Source organism: Melanostigma gelatinosum (assembly GCF_949748355.1).
Source record: "Melanostigma gelatinosum genome assembly, chromosome: 19".
NCBI lineage: Eukaryota > Metazoa > Chordata > Actinopteri > Perciformes > Zoarcidae > Melanostigma > Melanostigma gelatinosum.
The window spans coordinates 12,209,970-12,232,862 of NC_136652.1; the positions used below are offsets into that span (position 1 = coordinate 12,209,970).

Sequence of the window (22,893 nt, forward strand, 5' to 3'; positions counted from 1 at the left end):
CTAATGAGCCGCAGGGGCCACCGTATCGTACGGAAGAGGAGTTTTTGCCAAAAAAAAGGAGGAAGAAAAAGCTGTTTGTTTGGTGGTTTACAGTGTTTTATCGACAAGTGACTCGAAAGATTTTCCAAGTACAAAATGTGCAACGGCTGTGTGAAAAAAGAGTACCCGGACCGGGTAAGTTAATTTGATGTAATGTAGCTGTTAATCTAACTTAACGTTAACCTTTAACTAGCTACTTCTGACGTTCCGACGCAAACACGCTAAACACGTTATACTAACTTAAATGTATAGCTAGATACTGACGCTAGCTATGAGTTACGTTAATTAATGCACAGTTGTGTTTACCAACCACCTCAAACGACGACGCCCTGTTACAACCATGTTACAGCGCTAAAGTTTGACATTTTAGGGCGCCATTGAGAATTTAAAACGAGTTGAATGCGTTGTTATTGTTATGTTTTCCTGCTCAGGGTAACACGTGTCTGGAGAATGGCTCGTACCTGATGAACTACCTGGGCTGTGCCAACTGCAACCAGAGGGACTTTGTGCTTATCAGCAATAAAGCCACCGAGGATGAGGATGGCGAGGAGATCGTCACATACGACCGTCAGTCATTCTTCTTATGCTCCTGACACAGTGTTACCAATATGTGCTGATATGTTATGTAACGTTACATCTGGGGCTGGTTTTCAGGTGTTGTGTAGAGACTCCTAAATTCAATCTAACGTAATGCTGCAGCATCCAGTGTTGTAGACAGTAGTGCACTCCCACCGATTCTGGCAACACTTTGAGGAAGACAGTGTTCCTGTTTAAACATGCCATGGTTCCTACATGTTTTCCCTGGTTAGTGTGCAAGAATGTGACACCTTTAGGGTGAACTAGATTCTCAACCGTGAGTCAGGCCGTATAACCCAACATCAGTGGCCAACCTCACTCATGCTCTTGTGGCTGAATCGGACCAAATCCCTGCAGCCAGGTTTCAAAATCTTGTGGAAAGCCTTTTTAAGAAGAGTGGAGGCTGTTATAGCAGCATATTATATACTATACAGTGTATTTCTTCAAAGGGCCTTGTGAAGTAAAAACAATGACCAGAATCTTTCATAATAATCCGAAATCTAATAATGCACGGGCAGAGATGTCATCCACTAATGTCCATTTTCTCCTTCCAGATGTTTGCAAAAATTGTGACCATGTTGTTGCCAGGCATGAATATACTTTCTCCGTTGTTGATGAATACCAGGTAATGCATCTCTCTAATTTAACAGTATTCCTGGTTAGTTGTTGCCCCTGGATAGTCTTTCAGTGTGTATATAAGGTGTGTTTTGTGTTGTCCAGGAGTACACGATGCTCTGCATGCTGTGTGGAAAGGCTGAGGACTCAATCAGCGTGTTGCCAGATGACCCCAGACAGTCCGCACCTCTCTTCTAGACCTCAAACTTGTAGGTCATGATTTACTTCCACCACCACGGATGTGGTGCTGGCTGCTGACATCGGGGCTTCCGACCCCTTTTTTATCCTCCATTCAAGGTTTTGTGCAAATCTTCAATTAAGTACACCATATTTTAACTGCTTGGCTGTAGATAAACTACTGTAAATAAACATTTCTTTACTAAGAATTTTATTACCGTCTGCATTTTAGTTCCTTTTTTATGATCCAAAAAGGCTATCATTTGTAATTATTTTTTTAAACAAAAGTAATAATTATCAGCACATGTGGTTCAAAGTTATTTATTTAGCCAAATAGCAAAAATAGTATGGCTCATATTCAAACAGTTTGGCGTGTTTCAATTGTTAATCACTGAGCCACAGTCTTCATAGTTATGAATTTATTTGTGAAGGTGCTTGAGATTAAAACTTCATTCCTGATCACCACACGGGTCAAGATTTAACTGTCGAACATACATTGGTAAGCTAACATAGACTGGAAGCCCCGTTAAGTGTTCAGATAAAAATACAATCCTAAACATTTCCAAGACAGCTGGTCAAACTCAAGCTCCAGAACGGCTACTGAGTGAAACATTTTGTGAGTGTTTTTAAGTTGCTTGTGATATTGTCAACATCTGGCCATTTGTTGTAATTTCAGTTTCTTGTACAGCAGTCGAGATTTATCACCGACCTGCAATGTTCCCTCTAAGCTGCGCGCTTGAGCAATCGCGCACTGCTCGCACATTCTCAGCGCACAAGAAAATCTATGCAGCGCATAAAATAAAATTCAACATAAACGTATTAATTAATATCTAATATTAGTCCTACTCTTATCTAATCAATTAAACCAATAATAATAATAATAATAATAATAATTTTGTTTTCTGTACTATTTTGCAACGTAACTCAGTGAGTGACAGGTGTCCAGCCAATGATACGATTCGGTTCACTTACGCTACGCAGCCAATCATAGCATTGACACTATTGCCCTGCCCATTCGCGCCGTGCAGGTTAGCTAGCTAACAACAGTGCGGCGGAGTTACGAGACGCAAATGCTAACCCCTTATCATGGCGAAACGAACGGGCAGCGACACATCCACTCACCAAGCCATTGGAAAAAAGAAATGTGGTTCTTTTAAGATGGAATGGCTGTCGGAGTATGTTCAAATAGAAGAACAAGCGGTGAAACTGGGTGAGATTTTTTCTTTTTCGAGGGGGAAGGGTCTACTCTGCAAAACATGCAGCGAAGCTAAAGTAGCAAATGAGTTTTCCGAGGGAAAAATGTGGACTGAATGGAAGTTGGACTACCTCAAGCGTCACATTCAGCAGAAAAAACTAAAAATAAAATCAAAACAGCATCCAGAAATCGTCTTGAAGTGGCACATTTGGACCAGCTGATGCGCATAAAGTCAAAGCAAGAAGCAGACGAATCCATCAACCTGGACAAAGTGTACAACCATTGGAGAAGTGAGAAGGACAGACGTGAAAAATAAGGTAAAATTTAAGTCAGATTTGTGCATATTCTCGTGACATTTATTAAGATTTTTTACTTATGGATATTAATCATTAAATTATGTTACTACTAGATCATTTATGGGTAGTAGAAATGATAATAAAAAACTGAGTAATTACATATTTTACAGACAGAGTTACAGGAATTTACACTGTATCACAAGCTACAGCACACGTCATTGTGCAAAATGTGAATGTTTTAATGTGAACAAAATGTTATGTCTGAAAGGTGTATATGTATCATTTCTTCCAGAACAGGACCCTCACACAGGCCACAACAGGACCTCACACAGGCCAAAGCAGGACTCTTCCCATGGCCAAAGCAAGACTCTCACATAAAACATACTACACATCTCATGAACAACAAGATTTTTGTCTTTTTCCTTTAAAGTTTGTCAAATCACTTATATTAAAAGTAAACTAGTGAAAATTGCTGCTGTAATTTGATTCTTTTAATAAGCCATGTAACTTGCTATGATCCAAGGTTTTGAACAGGTGTGATACTGGTGTGTGGCCACAGCGTGCACATCTGATGTTGCTCACAGTGGTCCTCAGTGTGCTCAGGGAGCTTGTGTGTATGCCCAGACACATGAAAAATTAGAGGGAACATTGCCGACCTGCATCTGCCACACTGCACATCTTGTATGTAATACATCATCATTATTTCGTACATAACCACTGGTAAGCCAGGTTGGAAAAAGTTTAAGACTGGAGTCTGTATAGCAAGAAAGCCCAAAGGATGACTAATCTTGCCGTTATTTTAAAGGAGTTTTGAGATTCAATCTGTCTCTGTCTACACATGGTGTGACTTCCTGTCAATTACTGATGTTAGATTTAAACATTGACCACCACAGATGGAGGAGCCTTCATTTCTCCGTTGTCATCTGGGACTCCCACCATTCAGTCACCACCTCGTCAGCAGTCTCTCTGTCGCGCTTACAGGGACGTCTGTCTAAAACAGCTGCTTCAACAGACTGACAAGTGATTGTTCTCAGCGGGCATGTTGCAACTTGAGCATAAAAACATTACATTGTCTTCTGAGCATGTTTAGTCAAGATTTGAATGTCTGCTTTGTCTGTCTTTTCCCATTTATCTGATCACCGACAGTGCTGCTGAGCCGTTCTTCAGTAAATGTATACGTAAACGTCCAATGTTTCCATTCACTTGTGTCGAGGTGGTGACAGAAATCTCAGAGACAGACATCATTACACTCCCACGGTTTGAAGTACTGAGAAACATTAGTTGCACTGACCCTTTATTCACAACGTAAACAGTCTATGGTGTCACCAGGAATTCATATTTCTTTTTAAAGATCTGGCACTTATTGAATCTACTTATTTTAATATATATATTTTGAATTTTGCTAAAAAATAAAATGCAACAACAACCAGACATGAACAGGTTCCACTTTTTCTTCCTTTACTGTTTACTTGATGTCAGAAAGAATAATTGCACATCGATGCTGGTCTATATTATGATGTATTTCAATCAGAAGCAGTTCAATAAAAATACGTCTTAGCGGATTGTACAAATGAATAAAAATAAAAAAGTATTTGCAATGATACCCATGCACTTTTACAATACTTAAGTATGAGTGCACTTACACGTACATTCTAATATGCGGATGCCGTTTGCATGACAGATATTTTCTAGCAAAGTAAAAACACATTACTACACTTGTGATATGCCAAATGAGCAATTCATTGTCACATAGAATAATTCATCGAGCTGTTTTACAGGAGTGAGGTCGACATGGGGCACCGTGCTCTGGTTCTGTACATGAATGCCGATGTTAGTATACTGCTCGTGTTATTTACTCAAGTGTTCTTAATGCGAGTACATGGTTTATATTAGTGTTCAATATTGTCCTCATGGTACATATCTACAATAAGCATCCTTTTTACATCCCTCGAGTATTTAACATTATCTTTTTGGTCTCATATTAGGCCTTTATGGAGATTTAAGAGGAGTGAAATGAGAGGTAAAGTTGGCAATCTTCAGGTATCAAGCCACATTGTCAAGTATTTTGAGACACACATCCATCAAATTAATAAATACAATTTATACATTTTACATTACATACAGTACATTCCCTTGAGTAAATACCGTATTTACACATGCTATCAGCGATTGAATGCGAAGCAATCTCGCTGAATCCGGATGAGTCACTTGTGTGCCAAATACAGTCATCGACTCACTTTGCCGGAGCCTTTACCCTCGTGGGTCAGACCCCTTCCCCTGGAGCCGTGGACCCACTGACCCGGGGGGCCTCCGGACCTGTCGTGTGGGTGAGCGTGGCGAGGAGGAGGAGGGGAGCCGGAGAAGCTAGATGGAGAGCGGCTGCGTCCCTGCAGAGCCCCGACCTCCCGGAGCTCGTGGCGGGAGGGGGAGGAGCTAAGTGAGCGCTGCAGGGAGGAAGAGGAGCTCCGAGGGCGAGGAGGGGGGCTGAAGAGCATCCCGCTCCGGTCCTGCATCAGCTGAGTCAGACTGGCCAGAAAGTCTGCGTCACTAGTGCTGCTGGCGCGCACTCTTAACCGCCGTCTTCTGGAGAAAAGAGCACAGGACAATGTGATCACAATGCCTTCTGGATTATCCCTCAAATCTCTGTGTGAAGAGAAATGAAAGTTATCATCCTTAAAATTTACATGAAATCAACCCACAGTTTTTTACATTTACTTTCAGCAATTGGCATTTAATATATTCACATTCTTGTAGTTTTCATTGGTAGTAGTTGAGTCCGCCATTCCTGCTCTGCATTCTAATTGCATCAGGGATTCACAGGAAACGATGCTCCTAACGATTCTCCTAACACCGTATCAGAGCTAAGACTGAACATTTCCTTCTGCTGCTTATTCACATCAAAAGCATTCAACTCAACACAAAACGTCTACAAAAAACAACAGTAATATTCAGCATTTTTTTGACAGCAGAATCTAGCCATAGAGACCATAAACTCATGTTTAAACTACGTTTACTGAGGTAATAATCCAACGGATTATAGCTTTAAATATTCACCACCAAACAGCAAGTGACAACTGAATTGGTGATGTAGATGATTTGATCACACTTTTACAGCAGCATACCTGTTGTCCACACACAGGCGGATGGGTGGTTTCCCAGGTGGTGGTCGAGGCAGAAACCTGCTTGGGAGCAGCTCGGGTACAAAGGTGGCGCTCACCGGACGTGGGATCTTACTTCTACTACCTGATGAGGAGGACAGAGAGAGAGGGTCTTCTCCTACACAGTCAGACCTGGAGCCTCGCTCTGAGAGGAGCCTGTCTCTCAGCAAAGCACAAGGCAGGTTGTCACAGGACAGAGATGGAGAGGGGGAGTGGGTGGGGGAGCCAGGGACCGGGCTGCTCCAGCGATGACGCCTCTCCATGTTGAGGTCCCTGCTCGGAGAGTCCAGGGGGTTGTTTGGGTCTCGTACTGGGATTCGGCTCAATCTTGGGGACGAAGGAGAGTCTCTTCTCCTGAGCAGAGCTGGCGGTGGAGAGGAGGAGACGGTGACGGTGCTCTCCAGAGCGCCTCCTGCCGTGTCGGCTTGAGGCTGCTGATTCGGCTCAGAGGAGCGATCGGGCAGACCGGAATCACTCTCTGGGTCTCTGTCGTTTGTCAGGTGAGCGGCGTGGCCTTTGGCTGAGCTTGGCACTGGAGCTAAGTCCAACCTCCCTCCATCTTTTAAGATGTCCTCTGGGAGTTTTTCAGATTTATCAGATGGAGCCTCGAGTGGTATCGCATCGCTCCTCTCCTGTACAGGGGACTGTAGGGCACAGCTGGAAGACTGAGGAGATTTTAAAGACGGTTAGAGGGTGTGACCGTGAAAAGGTTTAACACAAATATTTGAAAAGTCCTTCCTATTTAGAATAGAACAGAATAGAATATATACTATCTTTATCCCTTTAAGGGGGAAATTTGTCTCTGCATTTGACCCATCCCTGTATATAGGGAGCAGTGGGCTGCCAATGACAGGCGCCCGGGTAGCCGGGGGTTCAGTGTATTGCTCAGGTACACTTCGACACGTGACACGTCCCAGTCGGGGATCGAACCGTGGACCTTCCGAGGACAATTTATTAGTTCATGCACAAATAAATGCTTGGTCACCCTTACCTGGTCCATCTGGGGTCTTCCCATAATCACAGAGGGCATTTGTCCCAGCATCCCCGTCAGTCTCCTGTGGCCCAGTAACCACGTGCCGGGCATGGACATCTGCGACAGAACAGGACTGCTCGGCACCACTGCGGGCTGGCCATCCTGTGGCTCAGAGGACTGGTTTTCAGCCTCAGCAGGCGTGCGTGTCGCAGGCTTGTCCTCGTGCAGGGCCTCGCCTGGAGGCTTGGTGGCTCCAGAACCGCTGCCTTGCTCTAGCTCCAGCATCACCCACTCCTGGGAGTCTCCCTCTTGGGGCACAGGGCTGAGGTTCACGGCCACAAAGCCACTGCTTGCTGCGCCCTCTTCGTGGTCAGGGGTTGCTGTGCCAGAGTGTTCCTCGTTGCAGGAAGACCGCTGCCCGTGTCCCCTCTCAGGAATGGATTTCTCCCCGAGTTGAGAAAGGATAGGGCGCTGTTTGCCCAAGCTGAAACAAGATATTATAAGTGTAATGGTGAGTTCCAGTCGGGCTTCCAAAACATACACATTTTTCGAGCTCTTACAACGGTATATTTTGAAATTTGACATGTATCGAGTACTAACTAGGTCTCGAGGAAGCGTTCAATGGTGGGCTTGGATTCAGGTGCGAGCCTCTTTTCAAACGCCAAGCTCTGACTGTGTCTCATCCTCCGGAGGAGTGGCGCGGCACGCTCTAGGAACATCGTCTCTGATCGCACCCGTCGAGGAGAACTCTGCATGGAGCCGGTGTTGGGGCTCTGGTTCCCCTGGTTCTGACTGTGCTCATCTTCACTCACCACCTGAGAAGAAGGAAATATTGCATTTGTATCCCCCAGAAAGACGCTGTAGCATGACATCCATTTCTTTATATGGGGAGGCAGGCAGAGTCAGAAGTGGGTTTCTATACAAGCCCAGGAGAAGTAGATGTAGTAATAGAGGATGGCGGGGTCATTATTATTATCATTTCTCAAAGGCAAAGTCAATGTAGTCTTGTGGAGAGTTTTGTGCATGACATGCACTGCAGTGCAGATAAACAATGCATCTCAATGCACAGGAAGAAAAGCAGTTCCATGAGAGCACTGTTATAGCAGTAGGTAAGAACATCTACAGTAAACCACATTGCCCTGACCTTCCTGATCACCGGCTGGACATGTTTATGGTTGCGGTTGCGGTCCATCTCTTCCCATACATCTGCACCAGGGGTGGTGGGTGTGGGGATGGGGGGGCAGTTGTCAGCATCGCTGAGGCGCTCCCCTTGCAGGACATCCTCCGTGTTCTCCCTCTGCAGCTCGCCCGGCAGCACTGAAGCATTGGCCATGCTGTGGAGGAGAGGGACGGTCACCCTGCAGCTCATTTGCCACAGCACAATTTAGAGCAGCGCCTTTTTCTAAAAGGGATCGCCGACTGTGCAGAAATTCAAGTCGAAAAAAAAAGCTGCAGCTATATATTTTACCACCTGTCCGACAGAGTGTGAAGGAAGTTCCAATAGCACAAGTGGAACTACGACAACGAAAACCAATTATTCGAATAAAAAGGCGATATATAGATCAACAGGGATAGAGCTTGCTTTAGCTGCGAATACCCTAAGTACGCCGGTGTGAGCCGAGTCAGCTGCTGAGTGGTTGTTGCGGCGGTGATGGTCAGCATATCCTCCGAGTCACATTTCTCCCAGTCATAAGGGTCATTCTCCAGCACGCTGTGGCTCTTCATCGCACTTTCAAACACTGACATCAGGAGCTGCCACAGAGAACACACAAGCGTCAGCATTTGACAGCTAAACAGTGTGTGCAAAATATGCCAACCGAGCGATAGAACCACCTGATAGTCTGGCTTAGTGAAGTAGTCCAAGATCAAGATGTGGTCCAGGAAAGTACTAAACTCTGTGGGAAGGTGCTTGAGCATGAGTCGGTGGTCATACGTGTCTTTCAGATTTCCTACTTGTTCCTGAGAGCAGCAGGGATGAAATAAGAGTTTTTGAATGGATACACATAGTGTGAATTATGAATCGATGCTGTCTCATACATAGACACACGTACTTTGTCTTTGATTTTCCTCCAGGGCAGCTGACCAACCGTGAACTCAACCAGCATGTAGAAGAGGGACCACAAGTCATCGTGACGACCCATCTCCTACAAATTACAACACACAAATGTGAGTCATTTCAAAATGCCAAAATAACATGTGAATAGCATACATGTGCTTGGTCCACGCTCACCTTATTCTTATGAGCATTGACTGACGCATATCGCACAGTTCCTCTGAAGCCTGCCACGGGACGAGGCTGAAAGAGAATCGCGACACAATGTAATCAAAGATAATATGGAAAACAACAATGTTTCCACCAAGTTTATTGGTCCTAAATAGCATGCTGAGGTGTTTATAAACACTGTGTTGAAGGCAACTGGATTGACTGTTAATCTTAAAAGACATCTCCCAGTCCCGAGCATTTAAACCTTTTTGGGATGTCACATAGCAGCCATGTGAAAGTTGCCACATGAATTAAATGTGTACATGGTGTGCCTTTAACTCAGTGTTTCTATATATCCTATCACCAGGATGACTCCCTAGTGCTGTAAGAGTAAGTTATATCATTCTTTAAGAACACTTTTCTGGGTTAACATGCCAGACCAAACCTCTAAGGGGTTGACAGAGTCAGCTTTTCTCTGACAATAAGTAACTTGTGAAAACATTTCTTCAAGGAAGTTTACATAGAGCACTTACTGGACGGACTTCCTGGCTGGAGTTGGTAAACTGACGGGCCAAGCCGAAATCAAGCATATAGCAGCATCTGCAGGTGCTGGCTAGTCTTCCCATCGCAAAGTTAGACTATCATTTTAACAACACAGAAAAAAAGACAAGCATGTTTAAGGGGGAAACTGAGTGTCATACAAAAATACATTGACAAACCATCAAGAGTTTCAGGTCAACTTACAGGTTTAATGTCTCGGTGCAGGAAGCCTACAGAGTGGATGCTTTCAATGGCCTCTAAGATCTGCTTGCAAAGTCTTAAAGTTGTGGAAATGGAAAAGGTGCCGCGGGCCATGGTTCGACGCAAATCTGCCAGATTCCTCCCCTGAAGACAGAATCAGTGTTCAGCATGGCACATTTATGACACGGTGATCAGGTGTCAGCAACAAACTAAATACTTGACCAACACTGACTCCTAAAAAAAAATCCTACCTGGAGTTCCATCACCACATAGTTGAAGCGATCATTTCGCCCACAGCCCACAAAGCGACAGACGTGGTCTTTGCCTGTTCAAGAAACATGAATCGTTTCAACAGAATTGCACTGCTAGATAACAAATTGTGTCCGTGTTTACTTCCTGTCTGCTGAGATCATTCATTTAGGACACACCTTTTCTATCTATGTAAGGCCGTCATGCACTAACGCAATTGACAAAATGCGTAATGATCTTTGGTGTTATCAATTCTTGGGAGGGAAAACTGTGCTACTTTGTAATTCTCTAGGAAAAGTCTGTGACAAGGGGATAGCATCACTCACCCTGAAGCTTCTTCAGCACAGCCACCTCCATCTTCAGCACCTGTTTGGGTTGTTGAGCAGACTCCACCTTTAAGGCAACAGTGGCCTGGCTCAACTGATCCAAAACCTCGTAGATCTCCCCAAACCCGCCTCCTCCTATCTTCCTCGTCTGAAAAGAAAGGGAATATTCATTGTCAACCCAAAGTGTCGTTATGGAGAAAACACTGCTCTTCATTTGGGGCGATCTGTTTGTTACTTCTTTTTTTTTTTAACGTGATTTTGTGACTTTCTCTTACCACTTTCCATCTGTCTCTGACCACGTCTGCCACTGACAGGATGTCTGTGTGCTCTCCAGCCCCACTCATCCTGAGTGCTCTCAGCTACAGCCTGCACCTGGCATCAGTGGCGCAAGCCTCTCACTAAAAAAAAACAACACAGGGAACAGATTTTAAAATTCAGGTCCGTTTTCTCTCTTTGAAAAATCACTGCACTCTGCACGCTACTGGGGCGTGCAGAAGATGAAGCATCACTTGTTTTCACATGTTACTGTGCCTGACAGAGACAAGGAGCAGAATGACATTTAAACGGCTACATGGGTTAGCTAACCGTACACCGCACGTCTTAATTAATGATATAAGACGCTAACAGATGCTAGATGGTCGCGAGCATATAGCAAGTTAGCATTGGACAAAACAACCAGCACAACGGCCATAACCCGAGTTTTTGAGAGATTAGCCTTTAGGGGGATAATCTATCTATGTAACGTCGGTGGTCCTGTAAACAAGCTAACTAGCATGTACACTAAACATAACCGTTAACGTTACAGCGAGCCTCTCTTGACCTCGTACCTCGCTCCGTTGCACCATTGCGATCCAAGTTAAAATCCAAACAGCCCCCATGATGCTCCCAATCTGGTTGTTAGCTAGCAAGGTCATTCCCAGTAGTTGGTTATTTTAGAAATGAGAGAATAGTGATGATGGACCATAGCTGACGTTAGCTACAGTTAGCCACCAGCTAGCCTGCTAATGGATGAGGAGTGTTGCCCCGTGCTCTGCCTCACGGCAGCGGCAGTGACGTCACAGCTCTAGTCTCCTGATTGATCCGCAAACTCCATAAAAAAGAAAACCTCCTCAGTCACTGCATCCCTGAGACACTGAACCACTGCACATACAAGACGACGCACAGGCTACATGAGTGTGGTCCAAACTGCGCAAAGGACAGTGGAAGGGACACTGCATCGCCAGCACTGTTGGGTCACCATTCAAACTGATCAGTTCGTCGTTGTCGAATAAAATAAACCATATCAGCAGAAAGGGCGTTGCAGGGATTTCTGGTGCTCCTGATGAAATATTGATAGCCCTCCACCCCCGTATACCTCCCCACCACCACTGGCCAACAGTGGTGGAGGAAGTACTCAGACCTTCTGAGGTAGGCAAAAAGTGACAATACTACAGTGTATAAATACTCTGTTGCAGGTCAAAACCACGCATTAAAGATTTTACTTCAGTACAAAAGTATTCGCATCAAAATATACTTTCCAAATAATGTATATTATTGGGTTATAATTATTGACGCATCAATATGTATGTTGCTGTAATGTTGCAGCGGGTAAAGGTGAATTTATTTTATACTGTAATTCAATAAAGTCTATACATCATAATTTATTCATGATTATAATTTCTATTATTAATCTGAATATGCAAATTAACTAAAAGTATAAAATACATGTATAGGAGTAAAAGACGTCCCCCTGAATTGTAAGTACAATATCTCGCATAACAAGTTAGTTACTTTCCACCACTGCCACCCAAGTACACACATTCTTTTTTAGTTCACAGAAAACAAATAATTTACACCTCTAAACATAGGAATGAAGTTCATTCAAGTTTGACTTGCAATTCTTATTGACAGCACTGTGTGAAAAAAGGCTGCCCCACACTAACTTAAATGGAAAAATGGGAGCAGGAAAAAAGGTTGAACTTGGCTCAACGTTCTTGCAACAAACTGCAAAGTCATTTGGCAAACTCATATGTGCTGCACTGGCCAATCAAAAAAGTGCAAACATACATTCCATCTTAATTATCCTGTAATAGCTCCAGACCTGTGCTCATTCCCACCCCTGCACAATGAGATATACGAGCCATCCCAATGCCCCTTGGAGGTTGCAGCGAAGCGATCCTGACATGACACTTTCCTCTCGTCAGCTGTGCCTTGACATTGTATCCAGAAAGAAACCAAGCACAAACCTGACAGGCCTCGTGGACACAGCTCTGGCTGTGCTTATGCAAAGAAAATACATGTTTTGATGGATGTGTTTCAGCCTTGTCAAAGCAAATATTTTACTTTTCAAAATAGGAATTCCTTTGATTAATATATATATATATTTTTTTTTTTTGCTGTGAAGATATAATGATCACAAGTTAGAATGTTAATATATAAATATCTCTGTAAAGACTATTTACATGTGAAATATATATTTATAATTATTATTTTTCTAAACAATCCTCATAATTACCATTGTGGACACATACGGTCATGTTTAAAACCACAACATTGTAAGTCGCTTTGGATAAACGCGTCTGCTAAATGACTGTAATGTAACAACAACAAACAGTTTCGGTGGGATGACTTGAGACTCCGCTTTCCGGGCAGCCCGGACAACAAAACAAACGTACACGGATACAGCGATGGGCGTGACCAGACGATCGGATTGGATAACAGGATGTGAGTTGCGCTGTTTTGGGGTGAGGCGGTGCGTTCCGGGGTGCACAACTTTCTGCATGTTTGCGCAGTTTCGTATATCCCGAACAAACCGAAACACAAGGCTTGAATTCGCGAGGCTCATCGGCGAACGTGTTCAAATCAGCGGAAATACCGGAGCAGGCCGCAGCACGGCACCGGTGTCACACTTCCACCGTCTCGCGTGTGGTTTACTCGCTGATGCGGGGAGAAAGTTGTGGACATTTTTTTTTTTCCTGAGGTGCACGGTCGTAGGGATACAGTGTGCAACATTGCAACTACAGCGTCAACGAGCCTCTCCAGCCTGTCCTGATTTTGGATTATGTGTTCGTGGGATTGTAAACACGCCTGTTCGCCATATTGTGCGCTGTGAAACTCGAGGGAAAGTTGTCCGAGTTATGACATTTGCTGCGCACAATCCCTTCATGGAGCTGCATGCAGTCGACTTTGATCGGAACCAAAGTGACTCCATGGAACTGGCTATGGAGAGTTCCGTGCACCATTGATAAGGTAGCCGATCTAACCTACACTGTGTTTAACTAATGCTCACTATTCCGCTGTCTTGCCTAACAGTACTCAACTCTCCAGGCGCTTCCTTATTGTTGCTTTTTTAACATATCATCACAGGCTTTCGCACGGGCGATTGCACGAGCCCCTTCGTTTCCTGTATTTCTTGTTATGCCAAATGGCAGCTACACAGTAAGCGCCTCCTTGTTGCTGTTGTCCGCCGCTTCAAAACTTATTCAGCTCACAACGTCCCGTCTGCATGCACTCGGACGTAAACATCGACTGATAGGTTTTGCTCCTCCAGCGTTTGCATCGACAGACAGGTCTGAGTGATTTACACTTTACTGACTGAGCGACTTGCTCGTGTAGGCCTCAATTTCCTCTTTGCTGCTTACGAAAGGCGACTGAAAAAATGTGAGTGCTTGTCGTCAGAGAAAAAGAAAGTGTCTAACCACTCCTTTCTCTCACAAGGTCCGGCACCATAAAGAGGATGAGAAGAAAGGACAGCAAACCTCAGATTTGATTCTGGAAGGAGGTTGCATGCTCCCCCCTGCACTTTCCTTTGGGATTTGTATTTCCTCCCAAATACCTCCTGTATACACAATTGAACAAACATGTCCTCAACCACAGGCATTGAAAGCACACTACAGAGGCAGTAACATTTTTGCACGCTCAAGAGATCAAGATTGAGAGTTCTGACTCCAACATTACCGTATATTACTATGAGTCTTCCTTCTCAAGTTAACACTGACAAGAGCGGCAAGCATCGGGCTGCAGCCATGAAAGAGCCCGTGCAACATTCAGGGGAGGTTTATTATGGTATGGGACCTCCGGCTTTAGAGTCGAGCCACAGTGACTCTGCTAGCAGTTCTGGTGTTTACAACCCCGAGAAAGGGCCTCAAAGTCTACCGCACTATCAACAGGCTGCTCCAGTAAAGTGGGTGCCCCAGGACTCCGCACAGGCCCCCGGCTGGTCTCAGGAAGCTCCTGTTCAAGCCTGGGGGCAGAACTTTGGCCCCTATATGAGTGGAGTGAATGTCAGGGGTCAAATGGCGTTCCACAAAGGAGTCCATGAGGGTGTAGCTCTGCCAATCGCGGGAGAAAATCAACTGCCAGGACCGGTTGAGGTTTACAGAGATGCCACCCAGGCTCAAACTCAGGGGAGGGGGCTCGAGTGGGAGCAGCACGCTGCGGCTGCAATGCACCAGGCTCAGCTGCAGGCTTATCAAACCGCCCACAAAGGCGTGGAGCTTCAGGGTCAGCCCCATGTGCCTTCTCACACTTTGCAGGGGCCCATGCTGCAGCCCTTCCAGACAACATTTAGGCCCGGCAAGCAACAGTTTTCATCAGGTTATTACTCCGTTTTTCCAGGCAACAAGGGAGTGCAGAGTCTGGCGTACGGCGAGCAGCCAAAAACTCAACAGCAGCTGCTACAGCAGATGCAGCAGCAGCAACAAATGCATCACCATCACCAGCAGCATCAACAACAACAACAACAACAGCAGCAGCAACAGCAGTTGCAGCAGCAGCATCACCTTCAGTTGCAACAGCGGCAACATTTGCAGCAGCACCAAATCCAACAGCATCAAATGCAACAACAGCAACAACTGCAGCAAATGCAGCAACAATATCACCAGCAACAGATACAGGAGCGACAGCAACAAATTCAGCAGCAGCAAGTACAACAGCAAAATGTGCCACAGCAAGAAGCGACGCAACCAAAACGGCAACAAACCCAAAACTTTGTGACTTCTCCGCCTCCTGAGCCCGGTCCACCTATCGCCGCTCCTAACAAGGAGGGAGTCCAGTCAGCGGAGCTGCAGCAGGAACCAGAGGATCAAACCTGTGAGGCGTCACCCGTTCCTGATTCATGCCCCGAAAAGCTCGCCACAAATCCCGAAGAGCCTTCAGATGCACAGGCCGCCCCTCGGCGTTCACGTCGCCTCTCCAAAGACGGACAGTCCCCGCTGGGACCCCCTACGACAAACATCTGGTCCAAAGATCCCCCACCGTCCCTGAACGGAGTAGCAGGCAGTCAGGCTGCGAAAGGAGGGGAGGTGACAACAGGAGGGGTCATTCGTCGGAGAAGGAGGGCGTCTAAGGAGATCAACTTGGAGACTCTGGCCCAGAAGGCATCAGAAATGGAGTCCCTACCTTCTAAGATGGTCAAGGTTAAAATCACTCACTACACTGCCACTGTAATTGTATATTTTTGGTGTTTTACATTTTTTTTTAAATAACCATTTAAATGCTTGCTTTAGGCCCAGTTTAGTAGAGCAAGAAAGACAAAAGCAGATAATCTGTGCATGTAAGGGCAACTATTCATCTGGCAAAGTGGGCGAGCAGCTGCACAAAGAGGAAGAAGCTTGTTTCTATGCAGAACTTCCCTTCTAGCTTACGAAATCCTTTTCTTAGGTCTGTTAACTTGATTCCTACAGCCGTTGATCCCCGGCCATAGCCGGCTGTTTAACAAGTGTACACATACGATACAATACACTGTCATGCACTAGATACAGATACTGGTGCAAACTGAAAAACGTCTATTATTGGAGAATAAGAGCAATCTTTCAAATCCAAAAGGAGGTAAGAAAGATGATCCTCTCTTAATGCTGTTGTTCAGGATTTTGTTTTTTAGGTTACGACCTCAGTGGCACACCCACTGAAACCGGCTTCTTCATTTTCTGTCAAGCAGTTTCGTTAAATGGACACCAAGCCCATAAACAAATTCAACTCTGGTTTTGTCAGTGTTTTCTAAGCACAGGGATGTCTGGTGCCCTATACCCTCAGGGGTTCGAAGGCTTGTGCTTGGGGATTTTGTGCAGAGTGCGCATGCAGGTCGTACAGTTGGAGCAGCTGCATGTCTGCACACCTCCACATTCCTTCCCAGTCATTCAGCAGAGCTAGGGAGGGGCTGAGTTCTCAACCGTACACGCCTATAATTCCCAACACACACCAAACCGGTTTAATATTGCTGTTTCAAAACCCAGTGCTGGTGGAGTGTGGTTGACAAGCAGCACGTATGAGGGGTTTAGGGCCTGAGGTTCAAGTGTTTTTATCTCAGTTCTTTTCTTAGAAATCGTAAAAACTATTTTTATATGTTTCATTGACACCAGTAGAATTTAGGACTGCTGAATTTTTTTTCAGTCATTTAATCAACAGAAAATGCCACATTTTCACCGGTTCAACCATCTTAAATGTGTAACGAGGCATTTATAAATGTCTCGTTATGTGATGGCGATTTTTAAAAAATTCTTTTTACTTTTCACAGTTTAAATGATTCATCAAAAATAGTGTATCTATTAATTTATTATAAAATAATTTAAAATGGCAGACCTAATGTAATTTATTTTAAACACAAAATATATATTTTATTCAGGAAGAAAATGAATTAATGACACCATGTCCTTCTTTTTATATCTAACCTCTTTTCCATTTTCCCTGCTTCTTTTCTGAATCTCTGTGTAACCTTCTCTTTTCCCTCTCCCCTTATCTCCGCCTCGTTGCTTTTGGTGCCTCAGCAGGAAGACGGTTCTTCAGGCCGACAGGCCTCTATGGTGCCTCTGGTTATCCCCGTGTCCGTGCCAGTGCACCGGAGTCAAACGGATCCTCAGGGTGGCTGGACTCTGGGACGACTCTGCCAGGGTGAGCGGCCTGCAGGACTGTCCGATCACAAACCTTCCGTCATTGTGGCTCGTCGGCGATCGCTCAGAAACCCCATGACTGAGAGCTTTGGTCAGGTTAGTAAGGAGATGACATTAGCATCCGCACACTCTACAATGAGGTGTATACAGAAGTTATGGTTCCAGATCTTTATTCCGTCTCAGACTACTTTACATTACTACTTCAAGATCCTTGAGGTGCACAGAAGCCTGCATTTGAGCCCAGAAAACCTCCACTGGAAACCAAGTTGGCATGTTTGTGTGACTCATTAACCCTCCAAAACAGCTCCGTCAAACAAGCGTGCAGGTTCACAGTGAAGCCTCATTCAGCCAGTACACAATGTACTACCTATGTCATGGTTATTAAGATGTGACAATGTTTTGGGGACAGCCCCCATGTGTGTCCATTTTGAAAATCGGAAGATGAGACCAATGACAGCCCAGCAAGTGTGATGCTTTGGTCCAATCAGGTGTGGGGAAAGGTCCAGGTGCCTTAAAGTCCTGGTTTATTTGGCGACAGCAAACCCTTCATGAGCAGCTTCTTTGTCAGAAATTCAGCAGAAAGACTGGCTGCTATATCAGTTTGCAGGGCAAACAAACTCAAGGTGTTTTAATAAAGAAGCCAATGAATAATATTAGCAACCACAATCTGATTACATGCCATGCACACAGCGAGAAGATTTCCACACAATTTCGTAACTGACATGCATTAATAACGGGAAAGTAAGTTACAGCAAATGTACGCCATGCTCCGTAACAGCAGAACAACTGTAACTTTTTAAAGGTCTGATCAAACCCGTCCTTCTGTTCTAGGGTGGGGAGCACGATCCAGGGCTGGACGAGGATGGAAAATTCAAATTTAAGCGCCGGCCTCGTCCAGAGCCTCTCATCATCCCGCCGCACAAACCAGCCACCTTCATCCCGCCGTCCCTCTACTCCAGCATCTCTTCCTACCAGAGCAACCTGCGCTCTCCTGTCCGCCTGCCGGACCACCCCCTCACCATGCCCCCCTACACGCCTCCACCCATCCTGTCGCCTGTGCGTGAGGGCTCGGGCCTCTACTTCTCCGCCTTCTTGACCAACATCGCCGTAAGCAACCAAATCCTGCCGCCCCCGCCCAAATCTACGACGCGCAGTCTGTTGCGCTCCAGTAAGTCCCAGTTGTTGCTTCTATGAGACAAATTCTACTTAATGTGGCCTTCTCAGATAATGTGTGAAAAGGAGATTTATTTTTGTATTTTCAGCAAGTTCAGATATCACACCTCCTGTTCTGCCCTTGATGACCGATGCCACACCTGCTAGCCTTGAGCCGTAAGTACACTCACCGAAACAGGTGTTCAATATCTGGCCCAAAATACAACTTCTCCTTTATCATAAATGTACTGGCATCACCAGAACTCTCTCTCTCTCTCCTCCTCTACCCCTCCTTTTTTTTGTTCAACTTGTTCAGACGTATCAACATCGGGCAGCAGTACCAGGCAGCAATTCCCGAGTTACAGGATCATCCGGCCTCCCAGTTTGTCCAGCACAAGGCTGACTTGGTTTGGCTCCCTATGGACAACTCCCACCTCAAACACGGTGACCAAGAGACCAGTCAGTATCTGACATCAGCCATTCCCCGACTGTTGTTATTATTTTCTTTGTGTGAGATTTTTACCACCTTCTCATCCATGCTAATTCTTACAAAACATCATAATTTTCTCTTTTTTTTTTCTGTAGTGGAGGATATGATGAACATGGCTTGTTGCAGTGTGCTGAGGGGCGGAGGAACCAACCAGGAGCTGGTTTTACACTGTTTACACGAATGTGGCGGTGACTTCCTTGTGAGTATAGTGACTCATAACCAGACACTCAATTATCTGCAATTCAGTTGGCAGCAGGACAACTTTAGAATGGCTTTGTTTTCACTGAAACGTCAGACTTGTTTTCTGGTGTTGGGGAACACTGAGCTTGTTAAAGAATGGATTGTTCACTGATGATCCATGTTGATTTATAAGGAAACGCTCGGACGTTTGATGCTTCAGGACCCAGTTTACCCCAAAGCTCACCACCTGGCAGGTTATCACTACTCAGGTGAGCATCGACATCGCAGTAAAATGAAAGCGGTTTTATGGAAGTCACTTCGATAAATTCTCTGACTGTCTTGGTCTCTTCATCTTCCTCTTTCTGTCGCTTATTTCCTAACCTCTCTTTTATTCAATTTGCACTGATTCGTCTGATTCACTCACAGGCTCCGATTGCTGGACTGCAGAAGAGAAGTGCTACTTCAATAAGGGGATCTCTGCCTACAGGAAGGACTTCTTTATGGTGCAGAAATTGGTACGCTTGTTAATTTCACCCCGCAGCATGAACGATTATGAATCAGAGTAAATACATCTAAAATACTTTTGAATGTGCTCTGTGTAGCATTTCAACACATGAGGCATTGGTACAATTGATCTAAACAAACTATCAAAGTATAGATTTTCAGACGTTTACGCTCCCATTTTACAATATGAGGCCCGATTCTGATGTAATGGAAAATGTCCTTTTACTTTAATCACAAATGGCGTTAAAACCAAATGAGTTACGATCGTGCAAAAAAGACAAAAATTAGACTAAACGCGCTACATCCTCTATGCGAAAGGAAGTCGATTTATGGGAAATGTCTTCACTTCATAGAAACATGAACAGCAACAATACCAGTGGCATGAGGCGGAGACTACCACTCGTCTGAAGCTTGTTCTTCGTCTACTTGTGTCATAAAATGGACATAAATAATTAGCATTTAATTGAAAGATGCATCTCAGTGGAAAAAGGTCACTTCATTATATTAAACTCTGCATGCGTTTACTTTTTTTCAAGGTGCAGACCAAGACTGTGGCTCAGTGTGTGGAGTTTTACTACACGTACAAGAAACAGGTGAAGATCGGTCGCAATGGGATTTTAACCTTCGGCCCTCCAGATTCACCTCTGGAGAGGAGCACGGAGGCTGTGGTGGACGTTAAGGTGGAGTGGCGTTAACCTGGCTTTGAATGTACCATGGCGATGTGTGGTACAGCATTCCAATGAAGTTAATGTTAGAGATTGTGTTTGCCGAGCAGTATTTTCATAGACTGGTTTACAGGAAATATGTGATCGTTTGGTGAATTTTTCATTTTTGAAAAGAGACGGCAAATAATCTTTTTGTATTGTTCTGTTGTCATTCGTTACAGAGTTCCCAGCGGTCAAAATATATTCAAGGAGAGACGGATGACGATAAGAGGGATGTTTCTTATGAGATCAGCCATCAGGCGAGGGTTGCTCAGTCACTACAGTCCCATGACTATGTAGGTGTTTCCCTACATACGTCTAATAGTTCACCTCAGACCACATTGACTATTATCACAATCCGGTTTCATAAATATATGTATGAAGTAAAAAAAACAAACTGCAAAACTAACGACACTTATTCGTGGCGCTCCAGGCAGGAACACTGCTGGTGATCAAAGAGCCGGACCCTGTGAACAAGGAGGCTCTCCACCCGTCGGCACCTCACAGACCTCCAGCCGACCCTGCGGCAAAGAAGAGCAGAGCGCCGGCGAAGCCCCCGCCGGATCCTGACGCAGTATTTCCGTGCAAGAAATGTGGCAGGTACATCAGAACCATCAGAGATTTGTCTTTGTTTGTAACTTCACTTCAGTCGACGCTGTAATCTTCGATCAGATATTAAACTGCTGCTGTTGTGTGTAATGTTGCGTCATTTCCTTCCATTTCCTATAGGGTGTTTTATAAAGTGAAGAGCCGAAGTGCCCACATGAAGAGTCATGCGGAGCAGGAGAAGAAGGCGGCAGCGTTGCGTCAGAAAGAAGAGGAGGAGGAGCAGGCAGCAGCTGAAGCTCGGGCCCGGAAGGCGACGGCAGCGGCGGCGGCAGCGGTGGCGGAAAATCTACGAGGTAATGGTAACGGAGTGACGGAGGAGGCGGAGGTCAGCAGCCAGGAAGACTCATCTGAGGGAGAGGATGACAAGGATGAAGACTGGCACTGAGAGACAAAAATCAGGGGAGCGGAGAAAAGAAAGCAATGAGAAGATGGATTGATGGGTAGCGATGGAGGTCGAATCAGAGAGGGAGGGATGACAAAAAGATGTCCCGCCTCACCGAGAGCAGAATAAAGACGAGAAGTGTTTTTCAAGTCTTCCTGTTAATCTTCACGCTCCTTCCCCAGCTGACGCTGACTCTGATTGACTGTTCTCCACCAACTAGCCAGTCACACTCCACAGCTTCACACATTTTGTATCTTTTAAAAATTCAGAGGAAGTTCATTTTTTTGTAAATGCACTTATCCCGAATGCTTCTGCTTTTGCCAATATTGCCTTTTTATATCCATTATTTAATTGAATTTAATGTCAAAATATTATACATTTACATGGTGTGGACTTAATGGTTGTATGATGTTTCATAAGATAATCAGAATGCCTGTTGAGCAACAAATCAAGATCAAAGCTATCTTTCACTTAACAGTATCAGTCCTTTTAAATAAAGATAGAGTGAGAGCTTGTATTTATCTTCTTTTTTTTGTTTTTTGGAAAATACTGTGGTGAGTTTTGCAGAATTTCCCTCAGATTTTTAAGTTGGTTTTGTACAACTAAGGGACCTTTTGAAATGAATATGTACAAAAAAAAAGATATATATATGAGATGGCCATATATTTATGATACTGCAACTTTTGCAATGATTTTGGTAAAAACGAATCATGTCGGCTGCAATAAGACTTGTGAATTGAAAAGTTTATTAAAATCTCTACTGTTCAGCGACGTGTCTTTATTTTTTCAATCAGGAAATGGTTCGTGTATGGATGCAAGACTTCGTTGACCCAGCAGGTGGAGGCAGTGGTTCATTATTTTGCAGAGTATTTCTTTGTGTGTAGATAATAGTTGTCAGTATAAATTAAGCTTGGCTGAAATTGTTTGTAGATCCATTTGTCATTTTACCAGATTATCTCTTTAAATCTTAACATTTGAAGTCTTGCTTAAAATGCTGTCATTACACTGACATCTATATCTACTGAGCAAGATTCACCACCATAAAATAGAACTCCAAATACTCTACTCATAGGTCTGATTCAGTGTGCTAGAAATGTTCCATCATCTTTAGATTAAGGGCCGCAAAGCCAAACTCGTCTTCAAATGTTGAGAAATAACTCAGCCATTTAAAGAGTGTGCTCAGTGAAAGGGAAGTGTAGCCTCAGGAGATGAGACGCAAGGCATATTTCTCTGAGATCACGGAGGACAAAATGTCCCCGTCTCCCACTTCATCACTGACCTATCAAACCTGGTCTGCTCTCATCTACTTTTATGGCAGAAACCAGCTGGAGAAGCCAGTTCACACACAATGCTTCTTGAGCCAAGAGCAAGAGGAACATCCACTGGCTTTGCTGCTCTATGTGGTCCTTAGTCGTCATCTCTCTGTCTGTAGTTACATTTGACTTTCCGTAGGCTGTA

At 44.6% G+C, this 22,893-nt stretch overlaps 3 protein-coding genes across 7 annotated transcripts; 2 read left to right on the forward strand and 1 right to left on the reverse strand.

The window, feature by feature from the left end:
• Positions 1-2: 2 nt before the first annotated feature.
• Positions 3-1,608, forward strand: churc1 (churchill domain containing 1). The gene is made up of 4 exons (XM_079291449.1): positions 3-174; positions 471-606; positions 1,170-1,240; positions 1,336-1,608. The coding sequence occupies exons 1-4, from the start codon at positions 136-138 to the stop codon at positions 1,426-1,428; spliced, it is 339 nt and encodes a 112-aa protein (XP_079147575.1). The 5' UTR covers positions 3-135; the 3' UTR covers positions 1,429-1,608.
• Positions 1,609-3,973: 2,365 nt separating this feature from the next.
• ttbk2b (tau tubulin kinase 2b) lies at positions 3,974-11,614 on the reverse strand. Of its 2 annotated transcripts, none has more exons than XM_079290440.1 (15): positions 11,376-11,614; positions 10,824-10,946; positions 10,549-10,696; positions 10,225-10,298; positions 9,977-10,117; positions 9,766-9,870; positions 9,260-9,325; positions 9,081-9,173; positions 8,863-8,988; positions 8,627-8,781; positions 8,174-8,363; positions 7,630-7,844; positions 7,048-7,513; positions 6,021-6,721; positions 3,974-5,478 (listed from the first exon to the last, which is right to left on the reverse strand). In XM_079290440.1, the coding sequence occupies exons 2-15, from the start codon at positions 10,890-10,892 to the stop codon at positions 5,124-5,126; spliced, it is 2,904 nt and encodes a 967-aa protein (XP_079146566.1). In that variant the 5' UTR covers positions 10,893-10,946; positions 11,376-11,614; the 3' UTR covers positions 3,974-5,123. The 2 variants fall into 2 exon arrangements, with proteins under 2 accessions (XP_079146566.1, XP_079146565.1); XM_079290439.1 differs by having other exon boundaries at positions 3,974-5,481.
• A 1,721-nt stretch (positions 11,615-13,335) lies between these two features.
• Positions 13,336-22,200, forward strand: mideasa (mitotic deacetylase associated SANT domain protein a). 4 transcript variants are annotated; one of them, XM_079290812.1, is made up of 13 exons: positions 13,336-13,776; positions 14,245-15,944; positions 17,292-17,510; positions 18,246-18,582; positions 18,677-18,743; positions 18,883-19,025; positions 19,152-19,255; positions 19,430-19,505; positions 19,663-19,751; positions 20,277-20,420; positions 20,627-20,740; positions 20,878-21,044; positions 21,174-22,200. In XM_079290812.1, exons 2-13 carry the CDS (start codon positions 14,496-14,498, stop codon positions 21,436-21,438), a joined length of 3,174 nt encoding a protein of 1,057 aa, XP_079146938.1. In that variant the 5' UTR covers positions 13,336-13,776; positions 14,245-14,495; the 3' UTR covers positions 21,439-22,200. The 4 variants fall into 4 exon arrangements, with proteins under 4 accessions (XP_079146938.1, XP_079146941.1, XP_079146940.1 ...); XM_079290815.1 differs by having other exon boundaries at positions 20,277-20,333; XM_079290814.1 differs by having other exon boundaries at positions 18,883-19,010.
• The last annotated feature ends 693 nt before the right edge of the window (positions 22,201-22,893 follow it).

Coding starts and splice junctions, on each gene's coding strand:
- churc1 (XM_079291449.1), top strand. CDS start 136: ATGTGCAACGGCTGTGTGAAAAAAGAGTACCCGGACCGG. Junction 175..470: donor AAAAAGAGTACCCGGACCGG/GTAAGTTAATTT, acceptor TTTCCTGCTCAG/GGTAACACGTGTCTGGAGAA. Junction 1,241..1,335: donor CCGTTGTTGATGAATACCAG/GTAATGCATCTC, acceptor TGTGTTGTCCAG/GAGTACACGATGCTCTGCAT.
- mideasa (XM_079290812.1), top strand. CDS start 14,496: ATGAGTCTTCCTTCTCAAGTTAACACTGACAAGAGCGGCAAGCATCGG. Junction 19,752..20,276: donor TCTTTATGGTGCAGAAATTG/GTACGCTTGTTA, acceptor CTTTTTTTCAAG/GTGCAGACCAAGACTGTGGC. Junction 21,045..21,173: donor CCGTGCAAGAAATGTGGCAG/GTACATCAGAAC, acceptor CATTTCCTATAG/GGTGTTTTATAAAGTGAAGA.
- ttbk2b (XM_079290439.1), bottom strand. CDS start 10,892: ATGAGTGGGGCTGGAGAGCACACAGACATCCTGTCAGTGGCAGACGTG. Junction 9,871..9,976: donor TGCACCGAGACATTAAACCT/GTAAGTTGACCT, acceptor TTAAAATGATAG/TCTAACTTTGCGATGGGAAG. Junction 9,326..9,765: donor CCAGCCAGGAAGTCCGTCCA/GTAAGTGCTCTA, acceptor ATTCTCTTTCAG/CCTCGTCCCGTGGCAGGCTT.